Below are 19,205 nucleotides of genomic sequence, written 5' to 3' on the forward strand. Positions count from 1 at the left end.
ATCCAAATAAACTCTTAATACTTGAGAGGTCAGTTGCGTAAATGTGGCTAATTATCCATCTAGCATTGATTTTTCATAGTGTTGGTTTTGTAAACAATGCTAATTATCCATCCTAGATTGATTTTTTTTAATGAAATTGAGGCTAATTGACAATTTTCAAGTAGTGAAATCCTTGAGGGGTTGGTTATTATAAATTAGGAGTATGTTTTTTTCTTGGATTAAAAACTCATTCCCGAGAATATTACGTTGTGAATGTCATATTTTCATGTTTGTTTAGAGTTTTGAAAAAATATTTTTGAGAAAGTAGCTACAACATGATTTACTTCATCATGGTGGAAGATGGGAAAGTTGTATTCCTATGAAAATGTGGAAATTTATATTTTAATCCACTTTTTGTAATGATCGGATAGATTACTACACTTAGTACAATTCAACAATTAAACAATGAAAATACACGAAGAATCTATTAAACTAGGATTATCATGCAACAGTACATGAATATTTATGCAACAAATATATGTATAAGATGTAGAAAACATAAAAAATAGTCCTTGACAATTTTTGACTTTAAAACATATATAAAGCCCATTATAGGATTACAACAAAGCCATGTATATATATATATATCCCTATATATATATATCCCTATATATATATATATATATATATATATATATATATATATATATATATATATATACATCAAATACAAAAGGTATTGATACAAAAAAAATCCCAACATTAGTCAAGAGTCTCAAACAACTATTGTATCAAAACAACACAACAAAAATAATGTTATCTTTAGCATGGCAATCCACCAAGTGTGCCCTTTAACCTAATCCTACCCTACTCACATGCCAAGTATAATTATTGTAGTTCAACAAAATGAAAAAACAAGGATAAACTTATGAAAGAAAATAACATATATCAAGTAAGGAAGTAACAACATCATCAACACAAACAACTTCAAGTAATGGATTAGCTTTTCAACTTAAAATCATAACTTAACTTCAACAACATCTATAACTTAACAATTGAGAACAATTAAGGGTAATCAATTGAACAACTCAAACTCAACAAGGCAATTGAATAAACAACTTATATTCAACTGATAAATAATTGAACAACTCACAACTTTCTCAATGCAAACAACTCTATGCACAACTTAACAACTTTAAACAACTAGTTAGCTTCCAACTTGAAACATAACCTTAACTTACAACATAAATAACATCTTCCAATCATCAAATATAACTTACAACATGAACAACATTATCAACATAAACAACTTTAAACAACTAATGCATCGTAACATATATCAACTTATGAAGATCTTCTACAACAAAAATGAGTAGTCTAATATCGAACCACAACGTCTGACCTATCATAACCAGGTCAAGTATAAATAATGTTAGGCTTTTCAAATTGCTAGGTATACAACTTAAAAATTGATTTATCATATTTTTCCACTTAAACTAGGAAGGTTTAGTACTAATATTAGGATAGAACAATTTGGGTGTAAGGCTACTACAATCTTAGTATGCACAAACTAATCTTTTATGGGATTAACCTGCCGACTACCTATCAAGTACTATGCACCCTTCTAGTAATTAGTTAAGGATTTTAACCATCGACTTCATACTTTACTTAATTGACCACTTTATACATGTATGGCTAATCTGACCTACATACAAATTCTACATAAAATCTAGAGGAGGCAACTTAAATCAACTACCCATTTAGAAGCCAACTTACTTACTGAAGGGTTCTCAACTTGGGCTCTCAGAGCACCATAACTTAGATCTAAATAATGAGATATTTTAATTTTTAAAAACAACTTTATTCTCCTTTAATTTTTATGTATCTTAACTAAGACATATATCTTCACCACATTTCTAAATAACTTAATCAACTTCAATCAATTATCAACTCAAAACATCACCACACATCATCTTAAATCAATGTGTAATGAACCATAATCATACAACATCATAAGCAACTTACATTCACAAGTTAAGCACCATGAAATAAATAAACACATAGTATACAATACTTGGAATATTATCCAATTGAACTTAAAGAACTTAACATGCTTCATTTCAACATCCTACAACGTGAATTATCAATCATAAACAACATAATATAATATTGTTTCACCATTATTCAACTTGCAACAACAATATAGTAGGTAAAATCATAAATATCTTGAATGTCTTAATAATTGTCTTGCCAAATTAATTTGGTCCAACCAATTTGACAAATGACCTCTACCTTATTTTTGCCCAACCATAAAAATTTGGTCTAACCAATTTGACTTCAAAATTCTCTCGACCCTATTTTCACCAAGCCATAAAAATTTGGCCCAATCAATTTGACTTAAAATACCTTTCAAGTGAATCTGTCCAAATTTTTCCTGTTTAAGAAAATTTGGCCCAACCAAATTAATTTTAGAATGGATTGAGCTGCAAATTCATCTAGACCAACGAAATTGTGCTGAACTTATATGCAAAATCACCATTTTAAGACCTCTTACCTCATCAATTCATCTACATGTTTTTGAAATCTAAACCACAGAAATGATTCTGAACAACTTAGATAACACAAATTTAACCTTATATTTAACATGCAACATAATTACATCAAGAAATAATCAACTTTAGGTTTTGGTTCATCAACCCCAAAACCTCAACTTCACCATCTTCAACAACTACCTCAAAAACAACAAATTAAGCCACCGATGGGCAAATTAACAACAAATACAACATGCAACAACTTAAAAGAATCAAACAACGAACACTAGAAGAAAAATACAAATTTCTAACAGACATAATCTATCGTTAAAAAGGAATATTCGTCGAAAATAGATAATTTTCAATGAATTTTTGACTGATGCAAATCCGTAAAAAAAAGGGACATTGAAAAAAAAATTCATTGGAAACAAGTTAATCCGTCAATAATTGTTTGAAAATCTTTATGTGATTCCGACAGATTTATATCCGTTGGAAAATTTTTTGTTTAATTTTAATAAATTTATTAATGTAACACCCCTCGTATTTGGCCTCTCAAGAGTTTTATTCCACGACACTTCACTTTTGCAGCGTGATTTGTCCTTACTTGCACAATTTCTGGGAAACTTCCGAGAAGCTCACTCATCCCTATATTACTTCAAGTCAAGCACGCTTAACTATGAAGTTTTGATGTGATAAGCTATCAAAAAATAGATGTATGTTGTTAGTATAGGTAGTACAAATTAATTTATTTAAGTCATCCTCAATTATACAATCTCATACTTGTACTATCTTTGATCCCTTTCATTCCGAAATTCAGATCCTCTCCTGCAATATTCTCTCTCCAGCCCCTCTCCAGCAACATTAATAATCATTGCATATATCTGATAGTTCAAATTTAATCTTATAAAAATCTTTTAAGAAGTTACATTAATTATAAGATTAAATTTGAGCCATTAGATATATTCAATGGTTATTAATGTTGCTGGATATGGCTGGAGAGAAAATATTGCAGGAGAGGATCCAAATTCCTCATTTCGGAGTGTCCGAACTGTTTTAAAAATATAATAATATATATAATAATTATATTACCAATAATAATAATTATTATATTATATTTAATTAATCTTTATTTATAAACTTACTTTATAATTAACAATCTACTTTTAAAATTAATATTATGATACAATTTAAATTATTTATTATAAATTTAAAAGCTTAAATAATAATTTATATATTTTAAAATATTATTTTTATAATTATAATGATAATATAATTTATAAAATTATAAATATTTATTTATTACATACTTATAAATTAAATTTTAACATTTTAAATAAATTATTAATTTACTTAATATATTTATTTATCTTAAATCTAAGATATAAAATTTAAAAATTGTATTTATCCTTATTTTATTTTCTAATTATCAACCATTAATAAAATATTAATTTAAAATATTATCGAATTATATCATAATATTTTTATATCAAATTTAAAATAAGATATTAGGTATACAAAAATATCAAGATTATATAGTAAATTGTCAATAAAATTCTAGTTAAATAATTAAAAATAATTAATTTTTCAACTATATTGTTAGCAAATAATTTATTCTAAAGCTAATCAATTTTTTCTATATTAATTATTAGTAAAATTTAATAACTTTTGATTTAACAATTGGATCGATGAAATTTAATATACATCATGAGTTATTTAGCGAGTAACTTTACCAAGAGTTACTTTGTGAGTCATTTGATTCCTCCTCTCTCTTTCTCTCTCTCTCTCTCTCTCTCTCTCTATATATATATATATATATATATTTAAGATTTTATTGATTTTTTTTAATATATGATTGTCAATTTTCGTCAAAATTTTTTACATTTTTGACAAATATAAATTTGTCGAAAATATTCCATCAGAAATATCACTTTTCTTACGAATTTTTTTCATCAGAAATATAAATTTTTCTGACAGATTTATACCCGTCATAATTATTGATGGATAAATTCGTCGAAAAATTATTGGATATATCCGTCGAAAATATAAATTTTTTAACAAATTTGTATCCATCGAAAATATAAAATTTTCGATAGATTTGTATCTTTTTGTAAAATCCGTCACAAATATAAATTTTTCGATAGATTTGTATCCGTCGAAAATTATCCGTCGGTAATATAACTTTTCCTACAAATTTTTTTTATCGGTAAAATCTGTCAAAAATATAAATTTTCTGATGGACTTATATCCGTCGAAAATTATTCGTTGTTAATTTGAATTTTTTTGTAGTGAAGCTTTCTTTACCTCAATTACTCCATAAAACAAGGAAGAAAGGAAGAAAACTCGAGAACCCTAAGCTTTCATACAATGACTTCTCACTAAGATTCCCAACTCTTTAGCTTGAATCTTAGCCTCTACCACACTAACTAACGATCATGGGAAGAAAAAAGATCTTCTGGTGGAATTGGATCGAAGATCAGACTCCATTGACTCTATAGCACCTCTCTCTAACTTCTTTATAAGATTCCAAAGTTATGAACTTATGAAGTTCATTTCTCAGAATTTGTCTTATATATCTTAGCCTTCCTCGACCAACTCTATCACATATAAGTTATATCTTATATAACTTAAGCTTAGAGTTATCTTTACTTTAACTTCCACCCCACAAATGATAAAAACAACTAAACAACATTAAATATAATCCTTAATTATATATATCACAAATATACATAATTAAAAAAGGACATGATATATATTTTCATCAACTGCCACTTAATTGAAACCATTTAATTAGTATTGAACGTTGTAATATTATTTTTAATAAACAACACTAATTATCCATCTAGTGTTGATTTTTATGAAATTGAGTAAAATTAACATTTTCTAGTAGCGAATTAATGGGTTAGTAGTTACAAATGATATAGTAAATTTGGGGGTAAAGTTAAGGTCTAGTTAATTAATTATTAAAGTCACAACTTTGAGAGATTTTTTTTATTGATTGAAATTACAATGACGAAAGTAAAATTTGAACTTAATACTTTTGGTGTACGTACCACCTAACCTCTAACACTAGGTTAATCATAGTGGTTTTTCAAGTTAAATATTAGTTTGTCTGTTAGATTTTTCTTGATGAAATGATAGTCAAAATGAGTTTTTGTAATTTAAGAGAGATCAAATAAAAACTTGCATCTTTTCAAGTTTTATTTCTATTCTTGTTAACCATAGTCTAGTTAGTGAGATTCGTTAATAAATGGGAAGTGAGTGCTTTAGAGGATTTTATTTTATTCATGAGAATTGAATTTAACATTAAAAGTGTTTTCAACCAACTGAATAGTTTAGAGAATTTGAAATTTAAAATGGTTTGCTAATATTTTAATGTATAGAGCTTGTAAGCTATTATTAAATCATTTCTAGAAAACTTTAACTAATCTATGGTTTGAGTAAACTTTCATAAAAGTTGATTGTGTGGTACAAATGTATATGGATTTTGACTATATTTTAGTTGTCTCAAATTTATAACTCTAGTTCTAAGAGGAAAGGTAGACATAATATAGATGGTAGACAAGTGTTACCTAGATGGTAGACAAGTTTTAACATGGACCAACTTTAATATATGGTCATCATTGAAATAGGTTAGACTCAACCAATATATGATCTACAAATACATGATGGATTTATGTGTTGATAGATTCATAAAGCCAAATTTAACTAATTTAACCATGAAGGAAGCATGTTTGATGAAGAGTCGAAAGTATTCTAGAAGATGGGTTCCCACTTATTATTCTTGTCGATGAGATCTCCAATACAACATCTCGAGTGTGGGGTAACAATTGTTCTTCACTAATATACACCATTATGACCTTATTTTAGTTGATGTAAATCTTCAACACACTCCTTCACATCGATAATTGGACAACTTGAGTGTAAAGTTTAAACGACAAAATATTTGTGGGTAATTTAATAACGACCTAATGGTGGATGACCTGATAAGTCCAATAACACTTGCTAGGTTAAGTTCTAATACCATCTAGAGAAAGTTGATTAAGAATCTAACTAAACCCTAAACCATAAACCTTACTAAAGTAACTTATAAGATAATTAAGAATTATTCTTCCACTTATATACACTACTATAGTCTTATTTCCAATGTTTGTGGAATCTCTAACAAAGACGACAGTGGCCACAACGCCCACATTACTTGTAGGATGATACATGCTAGAGTTGTTGCATAAAAGGTTTGCTGGAAATGGAGTTATAAGGCGGTGTGATGGTTTCGGAGAACGGGCTTAAGGGCTGAAGTGAAGTGATAAGATGAAATATGGGTTCAAATGCTCTCAAGACCAAAATAAAAATAGCGTAACATACTAATTGTTAACATTTACCACTAAAAGTAAAGGTTTGGTTGGTGCTACTAACTTATATTAAATTGTTTTTAACTCATTAAACTCGTTCTTAAGTCACCCATAGCTGTTGACAATTTTGGTGGAACTAATTTTTGGGTTCCATTTGAACCTTATATTACTTTGAATTAGTGGACCTCCCTCAAAAACTTTAGATCAAACGGAACGATTCCAATTCTTCGTCATTTTCTGAGTTGGATATCCATAACTTTCACATTCATTTGGCAGGGATTAATTAATTACAATTTGGAATCTTCAATCTTAACTACACCCTACCTAGTACGACGACAACTTCTTGCATAGGTGTTACTTTTGTCAAAAATTGAATAATCAACTCGCTAATGAATTTGTGACTGCGCCAATTGTTCTCTCGTCTGACCAGTTGCATCTGCTCCTTTCAAAAGACCCAATTCAATAAATTATGAAATTAATATTGTAAGCGTTTAGGTGAGTATCCATTAAAATGTTTCCACGTACAACTATATTTAATTTTTCATATAATTTAAAACCTGACCAAAAAGTATATTATAATCGTAGGTCATATCTCACTCTCTAATAATAAAATTGACTCATAACAAAAATTTTAACTTGAACCCTTTTGTTACTCATGTGAGAGATTTACTTGCTTCATTCAATAATTAATATTCTAAATTAAATTTCAACTATTCAATTATTAAATTAAAAAATTTTAATACATAGATTAAATTTACAAATTTTTTTTAAAAAATTAAAAATTATATGATACTTCATTAAATAAATTTAAATCAATTTATAAAATATTTTTATATATATTTAAAAATTTTCAAATGTGAAAAACAACGTATAAAATGTTTAAAGGAAGACATTAAGAGCAGAGTGGTCCATGGCTCTTCAATAGCAAATTAAACTTCAATGCATGGATGGTTGTGCGGCTTGCATTGCCTGTGTGCTTCTGTTTTAAGTGTAAGGGTTTCAATGAACTTTTTCATTCCACAAACTGGTCCCGTGTGAAGGAAATTTTGACAAGTTTGGTTTTAATAAATGAAGTCGAATATATTGATGAATTTGAATTATATTTTAACCAAGTTGTATATAATATATTTTTAAAATGATTATATATTAATAATACAAATTTTGACCTAACAAATATTTTTTATACAACATATTATTTGTATTTATATTATTTTAGTTAAATTAACAGTTAATCTATATTTTTTTTTCTAAGTTTTTAATTAGGTCTCTAAATAAGCACTCAAAAAATTCTTAAAGTTTAAAAGTCATATAATTAAATAATTCACTCACGTTAAAATTTTGTTAGTTCACACTGACTGTATATGTTAAATACTTTTGAATATGGTAATTATATTTTTTAATTTCATTTGTTTTTTTTTTATGTTTTTGATTTACAATCTTAATTTTAAAAAGCTAATTAAAAAAAAATTGGATTAATTTATTTCACATATTTAAACAATATTGCAGATTTTTTTTTAAAAAAATAATATTTTGAATTTAAACTCTCTGATATTTTATAATTTATATATAATAGTAGGGTGAAGACATTTCCTATCTATATGTATTTATTTTGAAAACAATATAAAATGAAAAATAAAAATAATAGAAGTTATAATGTGTTGGTCTAGAGTAATAAAGTATAATTAGAAAAGGAAAAATAATTTTAAACAAAAGTAGTTTCAAAATAAGATCTTAGTTATTATTGATAAAGTGAACGTTGTTTGTAGGACATTTACAGGTAATAAGTGACACAATAGGTCCAACCACAATCAATAAAAACTAGAATATATGTTTTAATACCATTTTATAAAGTGAATTTGAACTTAACTTAACCTTACAAAATTAGCTTATAAGGTAAAGGATGTCCCCACTTGTAAATTCTTTATTTGTCTTATCTCTAATCAATGTGAGACTTGAGTTTTTTCTTAATACATCCACTCACACATAATTCTAGAGTTTTGTTTGTATCAATGATAGATGGCTCTTTTTAATGATTTAAGATAGACAAGAGTTGATTTTTTTTCCTAATACACACTAGCCCTGAGCACGGGTCGGGTTCGGACGGGTTCGGGTAAAAAATATTTAACCCAATCCAAACCGACCAAAAAAAAATTTAACCCATTTTCGACCTAACAATGTTTCGGGTTTATCGGGTTCGGATTTGTCGGGTCTCGGATTTACCGGGTCGGTCTAGTCGGATTCGAGCGCAAGTTCGAGCGCTACCAGCACCTCCTCTAGAGCTTCACCGACGCCGAAACCCTAGACGACGCCTTCAAGTGGATGGCCAAAATCAAGGCTTCGTCTGTTATTTTTCCGGCCCCAGGGGAGTTTACTCAACCCATTCCCCAGTCTTCCGCACTGCTCAAGTAAGTGTGCGACTCCGTATGAGGACCTCCTTCCCTTCCGGCCCCAGGGGAGTTTACTCAACCCATTCCCCAGTCTTCCGGTGCACTCGCTTTATATCTCCGACACACAAGGAAGGACGCGGTGGGAATGTTGGCGAGCTTCTGAACCGCCTCAAGGTCGCCGCTGAAATCAAGGACAAGTTTGTTCTTCAGAACAAGCTTAATAGGGCGTTGAGGCTGAGCGGCGGTGGTTAGGTTTTCTGAGCACAAGAAGAGAAGGTTTCGTCACTTTCGTGAGCAGCGGCTAGGGTTCCTCTCGCGGTGCTAAAAGAATAAATATACACCTTTGAATTATTTTGGGTCGGTCGGGTATGGATATCTACGGATTCAAATTTTTTAATCCGAACCCGACCAACAAAACCCATAATAAACCGACTCTAACAAACCCGAAAAATCGAGAAACCGCAAAAAACCGGCCGCACAAAGGAACTTACCTGCGGGCACTTCGGATTCGGTCGGGGACGGAATTTCTGCTCACCCCTAATACACACTATCATGCCTAGAGCTATTCTTTGCACGTGTATCAATGGGTGGTCATTTTAGAGTGAATCTAGATAATTTTGATATCATCTCAAAAAGTAGGTTTGAGTTTAATTTAACATTATAATTGACTTGTAAGATGAGAATTGTTCCTTAATTATATTTGTTTACATGTTTTAATGATCTCTAGTCAATGAGAAACTTAATTTTTTTTTTCTAATACACCCTCTTACACTCAATCTTACCGAATTTGATATGGAGATAAATAGTGAACTACCAATTTTAATGATATAAGATATGTGAAACTTGACTTCATACACTCGGTGGTAAAATATTAAAATTATGAAATTCTCAAATAAAAGATATTGAAATATGTTATAGTTTTCTTTTTGGACGTGTGAAATATGTTATAATGCTTCTGTTAAAATGAATTTAGCTTAAATCACAACCCATCTTGTTGGGATAAAAATTACGTGAATATAAATTATTCCCATTTCTCTTTATTTCTTAATTTCCTTGAATTAATTTTTGGGGAGAGAGCATATTTCAGGACACAGCAAATTCGAAAGTTGCATAGACTTTTAATTTCTCTTGCTACATGAAAGTTTAGATTATTTAAATAATGACTCGCCTTCTCTGGCTTCACATATATAATATGTTTCGATTAAATAATGACTCACCAAACCTTCACGTAGGATAATGCTTCTTGTACATGAAAAAAAGTGCATTTCGTCGAGTTATAAATAGGCCACAAGTGAAACATACTACATTAACATGGTGAAACACGTACCCTACAAACACGAGGGGGTGTGCGTGTAGCATTTATTTTCTTCTTTCAAATAATGGTATTTTCCAAAGATCTCATCATCCACCACAATAGTTATGTATTATTTATAGAGTTAATCACCTATATATTATTAGTGTAGATTTTTTACATTAATAACTAATTATATTTTTTAATAGTATCATGTGAATTATTTATTTAATAAAATAAAAATAAAATAAAATAATTTAAAAAATATGATTAATTATTTGTATAAAAAATTTTACACCAACGATTAACTCTTATTTATATACCATTTTTTTTATAATATAATTTATTCTCTCCTTTATGTACATCATACAAAAATAAAGTACAATTAACATTTCTCTCGTCACAATATTTGTTGATGGTACAATAATCACGGATTTTTCACCCGTAGTCCTACGCTGTATTTTTAAGAAATAGCAGTGTTATATGTTACACTTTTTTTCTTTAACGAAATGTACGAAACATTTGTCGTTTTTTTATTGGTTCAGAATTTGAATAATAAAAGAAAAATTTGACCGTGGGCGCTGTCCAACTCAACGACAAACCTTGCTCTGTACAGCAATATTACAATCATCATTCAACATCCTAATGATATTGAAAAAAGCTTCTTTCCTTTCTAAGCATGCTTATTTTGTCATATATATTAATATCAATTTAAGATCTTAGTTATTTTCTTGCCATGCAATGTTGTGGGAATTCTCATATATATACTTTTTTTTTTTAACTTGGACAAACGGTAATTATAGAAGTACATAATGGAAACACATTATAGTGGGTAACAGTTGTTCATGTTAGAAAAGAAATTCCATGATAAAGCCTACTTATGAAAGAGTACTTAACGTTAATTTTAAAATCCTCAATTTGTTATATAGTTTGACAAGTAAGCTATTAATTTTCACCAAAGCAAAGTCATAAATACACGCAAAGAATATAAAATATACAGAGTTTATTTTCCAACGTGCAAACCCAATACATGTGGACAACTTGTCAATGTATAGGCAAACACAGGATTTGGCTGAGGTGACATCACAAAACATGCGATTTTCGCAAATCCTGCCAAAAAAATCTGAACGACCAATATGTGGACAAAATATAAATCACAAAAACAAATCATAATTCATAACAGAGTTTAACGAATATAAGATGTTATGCAAATTAGTCAGATCCCTCACCACTGTTACACTCATTTCATCCTGTTTTTGTCTCTATCTGTGACTTTTCTTTTTCCTCGGGCATGTATTCCCAGTACATTATATTAGAGAATAATCTTGTTTGTGAATTGTGATAACGTTTACATATCTGATATTGTTTGACTATTACTCACCTGAAGACTTTTTACACATGCAACCACAATTTTCTACCGAATAGATTGTTTTTATATCTTACAAATAGGTTAATTATTATATTGATCCATCAAGTTAAATGCAGAGCAAGAATGAGATTTTTTATTTTAATAAAAAAAATAGTAGATAAAAGATGAGACACTTAAAATTACTGCACAAAAAGTCAACAATATGATAAGATTATAAACAAGACTATTTAATTACAAACTATTATATATCCAAACTAAACTTATCTTTTAAAATATTTATTCAAAAATCCATATAATAATGTAATTTTTTTTAATTAATATAACCAAAAAACAATGAATAAGAAGGGCATATATAAGAACATATAGAAAGAAAATTGAAGAACATAATTTGAAAGAACCATTCACAGCAATTGTATTAAGATTCTGGAGATGGCAGAGAGCAAGATGATTGTGATGGGATTAGCCACATTTTTCATAAGATGATATCAAAGCGTTGGAGGTTTGTCTCTATCCCGAAAATCACAATCGAAAACGTAACTCACTAACTCTGAGTCTGAGAAGAGTGATCGATCTGAAATAACGAATAGAGAATATTCAACGATCGGAAGAGCCAATTCTTGCGGTGAAGTGATGCATGGGAGGGTTGAAGCCCAAGCACCCCAACAAGCCCTGCTTATAAGGAAGCAAAGTTTTCTTCTTCAACTCCACGGAAGCAGCGCGGTTCACCGTGTAATGCAACTCGTGAGCCGAAACCGGTCCTCTCCGTCGGGAAACCGAACCGGAACTCCCCGCGGACCGGAAACTCGAGTTCCGGACATCCTCGTGCGCCGTCGTTTTGGACAGAACCGCGTACTTCCGAAAAGGATCCTTGTCCGAGGCTCTCCCCTCGGAGGCGCTACGGAAGAGCAGAAAGTCCTTTATCCTCCACTTTCGGTACCCTCTCGTGAACCACAAGAACGAGGTTTCTCCGCTTTTGTTGTTGCTTTTGTTGTCATCACACTCGGACACGCTTTTCCTTGCCTCCTCACTTCTTTCGGTTCTCTCCTCGGGAACCGAAGACGATGAAGCCCTTTCTGGACGCAACTCATGTTGTGGCGGTGGTAACGACAATGATAATGATGGTGATGGTGACGACTTTTTGATGGGTTGTATTGAGGGGGGTTTAAGAGGGCGGATCTTTCCGGCGAGGAAGAGTTCCTCGGCGGAAAGAGAAGGTCTGGGGAGGTGGACACCGAAGTCGAAGTCGGCTTGGGTGGTGGTGTTGGGGATGGAGGAGGAGGAGTGTCGGGGGTTAAAGAGAGTGGGGCTGGCGGGGGCGCTGAAGAAGAAGTTGGGGAAGCGTTGGGGGCTGGAAGGTGCGGTGATGTAAGGGGAGGAGCAGGTGCTGTCGAAGTTGAAGTCCATGGAAGAAGAAGAAGAAGGAGGAGGAGGCACTGCCACCTCCACTTCCATGTCTTGTTATGTATGTATGTATGTGTGAGTTTGGAGAAATGGTGGCGGTTGCGGAATGAGGGTTAACTATATAGAGACATAGTGAGGACAGGGTAAGTAAGGAAGGAGAGAGGAAAGGGCTCCATATTTGACTATTTGCTCATTGTAAATTTGTAATTCAAGCCACCTTTTCATCTTTTTTTTATTTATTTATATATATTTGCTTGCTTGCACCCTATATGGACTTGAGTCCGCGGACCGGTCCGTAAGTCCGCGGACTTCACGGATAACGGACCCATTTTTTTTAATCCGTATAATCATACGGACTTTTTAGGCCCGGCCCGTTTAGTCCGCGGATTTTGCGGATTTAATCCGCGAGCCCGCGGATTACCCGTTTAAATGTGGACTCAAATTTTATTATTGGAGATGGTTGATTATATTTGATAGATGTAATTGGACTTACAAATATTTTATGTTTGTTTTTAAGATATTAATTAAGACTTTATGTTTTAAGGTATTTAGACTTTGATGTACTGGCTTTAATATTTGGTTAATAGTTGGTATGCTTGGACTTTAAATTTTAAAGGCATTGAGACTTAAATATTTCTATTAGAAATTTAGAATGTGTAAACTTTGTTATTTAAGACTTTGATTTATTATTTACAATGTTTGATGTTATGAATGAAAGGTAATAAATTGATCATAAATATGATTTTTATTTTAGTTAGAGAATAGATGGAGGTCATATTTGATTATGTTAAATATAACTCTTAAAATAATTACTTTTAAAAAATTACATATTTATCATTATATCATATATTATAAACATGTAATTATATGAGATTGAGATTTTAAAAACACTCTAAAAAAAATGAGAGTTTAATAGTTATTTACATTATGAATGCCTTTAAATTAAATTCAAATAAGAAATTAAGAATGGTAAATTTCCTTTATTTTCAAGGTAATATTAAAGATTAAAAGTAAAAAAAATAATAAAAAAAATAGTTCGTTAATAATGTTTGTAACCCGTGCTCGATCATGCCATTCTTGCCCAGTTATTTGATTTTGTCCAAATATATGCTAGTACTTTATTTTATTTTATTTTTATTTTTTTGTGAATACTAAAGGTATGCAAGATTTTACGATTCTTATCGTGTTTCTTTTAAGGACACAATTTCGTAAATCTAATTTTGATTAAGTAATATAAATTTTTATTTATTTTAGTAAATTTATGTTAATCTTAAATCACGTTTTATTAAAAAATCAACTGTAGTAATTATCATATGGAAAAAAAAAATAACTATGTATTAATACATTTCTATATGATAATACGCAAAATATATGACTGATTAAATATAAATTTTATTTATTTATTTATGAGAGAAGAGAATTCAAAACCATTTTCTTTTCTTATTCCGGCTAAAGAATAAATGTGGATGTGGCGTGAACAAATATGGCCATTACTTCCGCAAATAGATTTAAATTTTTCTGGGCTTTTGGTCAATAGAAAATTGTTGTATTCCAGAAGGAAGCTGGTGGAGCATTAATTATTTTATTAAAAGGGTATAATCAATTTGGTCTGCGAAAATTATGTTATATGACTTTGCTTCGTTTAGTTCAAGAAAAAGAGTGACATTGAATCTAGAAGATGAGAAAATTAAAATTGAAGAGAAGGAAACGTAAACAGAAAACCCTTCTTATTTTTCCTTGTTTGATTAAGAAAAAAGGGAAATAAATTTTAAAAAAAATAGTCAAGTTATTATTTATGTATCTTTTTGTTAGAAACCAAACTATATAATGAAAATTAACAGTAAATGTGAGTTTGCAACTCCATCAAAATCTGTTCATCGATGTAAAGCCTTCGATCCAATCAAATTAAGCATATTTTTAAGATAATAACGTGGTCGTTCAAATTTTAAGAAAATTACCGTTGAAATTATTGGGAAAAACCCAAGTCCCACATCGACTAGAGATTAGGCAATTAAATAGTATATAAGTGGAAAGCAACCCTTACCTTACAAGCCGGTTTTGTAGGGTTGAGTTAGGCTTAATCCACTATTCTAACATGGTATCAGAGCCAATTAGATCTACTTTAAAAATGGGCCACCCACCATTGATGCATGCCTCACAAGCATGAGGGGGTGTATTGGGAAAAACCCAAGTCCCGCCAATCCTAGATCATTAAGAAGGGCCACCCACCATTTATTCACGTACCAAGCTTAATAGTGTTGGACGTGAAGGGGTGTATTGGGAAAAACCCAAGTCCCACATCGACTAGAGATTAGGCAATTAAATAGTATATAAGTGGAAAGCAACCCTTACCTTACAAGCCGGTTTTGTAGGGTTGAGTTAGGCTTAATCCACTATTCTAACAGAAATTAAAGAGAAGCATCTTCTCCTTCCAAAAGAAGAACAAAACGTAAAGATGTAAGAGAAAGGGAAAGTGATTGAGAATAGTTTTAATATATGTAATGTGTTGATTAAAGTTTTTGGAAATTAAATTGCCATTGAAAATAAAGAACACCGTGGTGACGAAGCGAGAAAATAAAGGTGCAAGAGAAAGACAAAGGAAATGCTTTTTGCTTGTTTCTTTGATGATGTTATAGCAGTTAGGTTACCTTTTTGTCTATCACAGTTTTCTTTCTGCTTTTGTTGGTTATATTTTACTAGGAATAGTGCTGTCTTGTTTTTTAGGTCTTAATGGTCGCGTGTTCAAACTAAACATGAGTTTGGTTTGGTCTTAATTAATTAAGAAAAAAATTTATTCATCCCACTTGCTTGAAAGCAATGAACATGAAGTTAACTGAAATATATGATGTATTATAGCAATTGATATTTTACCGGCTTGTTTTTTTATTTATTATATTACCACATCGTCACTTTTCATATAATTTTTATTGAGATTAATATGGTAAAACTATTTATCTTTGTTCTTTTGTCGTTTAGTTTAAACGTGTCATTTAAAAATAAATTCACTATTTTATATAATGATATAATTTTCTTTAAAATTATATAAAACATTAAGATGATATTGCATAATTGCAATCATTTAATAACAATATATATTTTATACATAATTTTAGGTTATCTTTTGTATTGTCGCAACCCGAAAATTTTCGATCTTGCGACCTATGATTTAGACATCCTTTTAAAGATCTCATCAATTAAGGAATGTCCGGACACCAGACTAATCCTTAATTAATAGTTTTGAAAAATGAGTTCATGGAGTTACCACCAATGTTTTACTCAAAACATTGGAAAAAGAAAAGGTTTTTAAAAAATCCAATAGTGGCCTTAATAACCAAAATTGGGTTCGGGAGTCGGTTACGTGTAGGGAAGGTATTAAGCACCCCTATAACGCCCTTAATCGGTACCCTATGACGAAGTTAACAATATAAACAATAATAATATAAATATTAAATTCCCTTTTATTAATGACTATTTACATGCTTGAAATTTAAATTAAACAATTGACTCTAAAATATCTACATGATTGTTTTTATTATAACAATACTTATAAAAAATAAGAAATAAAAGAGAGAGAAGAAGATTAATTGAAATACCTCGTAGCAAGCTTTGTTAAATCTTCCGATATGGAAATTCTAGGTGCTTTATGGCAACCTTTTACACTACACAAATGCCTCACAAATCTCCAGAAATACAATAAGAGGGGGAGAGAGAGAAATTTCGAGCTCTAAGAAATTCTGGACGAAATTTTTGGGGTCTTGAAAACTGTGCCCAAGCTGTCTATTTATAGACTTCAAAAAGTGTCCAGAACGGCCCGTTCCAAAATTGGAACGGCCCGTTCAGGATATGACCGTTTTGTGTAAATTTTATAACTGGAATGACCCGTTCTGAAACTAGAACGGCCCGTTCCAGCGATGAGAATAACACAATGTTGGTTAGGTTGGAACGACCGTTCCAAAGAAGGGTTTTTAGGCCTTTTTCTTAACTTGGAACGGCCCGTTCCAGTAAAGGTTTTAACCCACTTTTTATAAGCTTGGAACGGCCCGTTCCAATTTAGGAACGGCCCTTCCAATTTAGGATTTTTGGCCCTTTTAGAAACTTGGAACGGCCCGTTCCGGTTTTGGAACAGCCCGTTCCAGTCTTCTAAAATCAGCTTGTTTGGGCTTTTGGGCCTTCTAAAGTCCTGTCTTGTTGTTTGCATGCTTCGGGAGCTCCTTCCCTCCATAATAGAGGTCCATTTCCTTGTTTGTATGCCTCCGAATGAAATTTGGTGTCTACAACTATCCCTCTTTACTTGTCCTTTGGAATAGTAATGTGTTACTTTTCCAAAGGCAAGGAAAGACGTATACATTTCGTCCGGGTCTTCTCTTCGTCTCTTTGGTGCTTCTGCGTTGTTTCCCTTGTGATAATGTGTTCCTTTATTTGTAGCTTCTTTCACTCTGAGGTTAGGTAACCCTCTTAAATCTTGTACTAGTTTTGGGGATCTAGCAACCCTTTCACTAAGGTTAGGTAACCCACTTTGTCATTGAGGTAGTTTCGTAGCTCAGCCTCTCCAAGTTGGACTGATATTTTAAGGCTTTAGCCGACCTCCTCTAAGGTCAGGTAACCCACTTTGTCATTGAAGTAGATTCATAGCTCAGCCTCTCCGTTAGACTGATATTTTAAGGCTTCAGCCGACCTCCTCTAAGGTCAGGTAACCCACTTTGTTGTTGAAGTAGTTTCGTAGCTCAGCCTCTCCAAGCTGGACTGATATTTTAAGGCTTCAGCCGGCCTCCTCTAAGGTCAGGTAACCCACTTTGTTGTTGAAGTAGTTTCGTAACTTAGCCTCTCCAAGCTGGACTGATATTTTAAGGCTTCAGCCGACCTCCTCTAAGGTCAGGTAACCCACTTTGTTGTTGAAGTAGTTTTGTAGCTCAGCCTCTCCAAGCTGGACTGATATTTTAAGGCTTCAGCCGGCCTCCTCTAAGGTCAGGTAACCCACTTTGTTCTTGTACTAGTTTTAGGGATCTAGCAACCCTTTCACTAAGGTCAGGTAACCCACTTTGTTCTTGTACTAGTTTTAGGGATCTAGCAACCCTTTCCGTGTTTGTACTTGATGTCTTCTTGTTGGTGTTGTGAGATGAAAGACTGCCCCCAGGTGGATGGACAGGAGATGTTTGATGTGCCCCTGCGTTGGTGGGCAAAGAAGTGGATGACTGGCAGGGATTCCAAGGTTGTCCCTGCCGCTTGAGTATTGTGATGCCTCTCCAGGCGCATGCTTTTGGTAGATTTTTTCTGAATTTCATTTTTGTTTAGCTTTGGCTCTTTCATGTTTAAAGCTTGCCTTTTTTGGTTTTTTTTTAAATGCTTAGGCTTTTTCAACATTTACGAAGCTTGCCTTTTTCTCATGTTGTTTTTGCTTTTTTATTGTCATCATTGGTGGAGGGATCTATTCCATGATGATGTTATTTGTTGAATCTTTATTGATGAGTATTATTTTGGAAGCCACTCCTGGTTTTGATTAGGAAGTCATTCCTGGTCTTGGCATTCTCTTGGATCATCCTTCATTCAATTGAGGAGTAGGGCGCGATGGCCTTTTCATGCTTACAGACTTGCTTGTTTGGTCGATTCTATTCTATTCCACTATTGATATGTCTTTGCTTAGTGGGCACATAGAATCACTTGGGGTTGCTATTTGCCACTGCTTGGCTCATGGTTGGCTATTTAGCTTGTGCTTCGTCCTGATGACTCCTTCTGACCCATAGCAAGTAGAATGCATGGATGCAATGAATATGCAAGACATAAATGATTCTTTTATTCATTCCATTTTTTGTGTAACGCCTTTTCATATGCCCCTACCTCATATGGATGCGATGCAGTTTATACTCATGTGTTTAGTCCTAAACATGCAATTCAATTTTT

At 31.7% G+C, this 19,205-nt stretch overlaps 1 protein-coding gene across 1 annotated transcript; it reads right to left on the bottom strand.

The window, feature by feature from the left end:
• Window positions 1-12,166: 12,166 nt before the first annotated feature.
• LOC109790291 (uncharacterized) lies at window positions 12,167-13,534 on the bottom strand. The gene has a single exon (XM_020349411.3). It carries the CDS (start codon window positions 13,356-13,358, stop codon window positions 12,501-12,503), a length of 858 nt encoding a protein of 285 aa, XP_020205000.3. The 5' UTR covers window positions 13,359-13,534; the 3' UTR covers window positions 12,167-12,500.
• Between the last annotated feature and the right edge of the window lie 5,671 nt (window positions 13,535-19,205).

The sequence above is a fragment of the Cajanus cajan genome, chromosome 11 (genome assembly GCF_000230855.2).
Source record: "Cajanus cajan strain Asha chromosome 11, NIPB_CcT2T_4, whole genome shotgun sequence".
Classification (NCBI taxonomy): domain Eukaryota; kingdom Viridiplantae; phylum Streptophyta; class Magnoliopsida; order Fabales; family Fabaceae; genus Cajanus; species Cajanus cajan.

Excerpts from the sequence above, each read along its gene's own strand:
- LOC109790291 (XM_020349411.3), bottom strand. The coding sequence starts at position 13,358 with ATGGAAGTGGAGGTGGCAGTGCCTCCTCCTCCTTCTTCTTCTTCTTCC.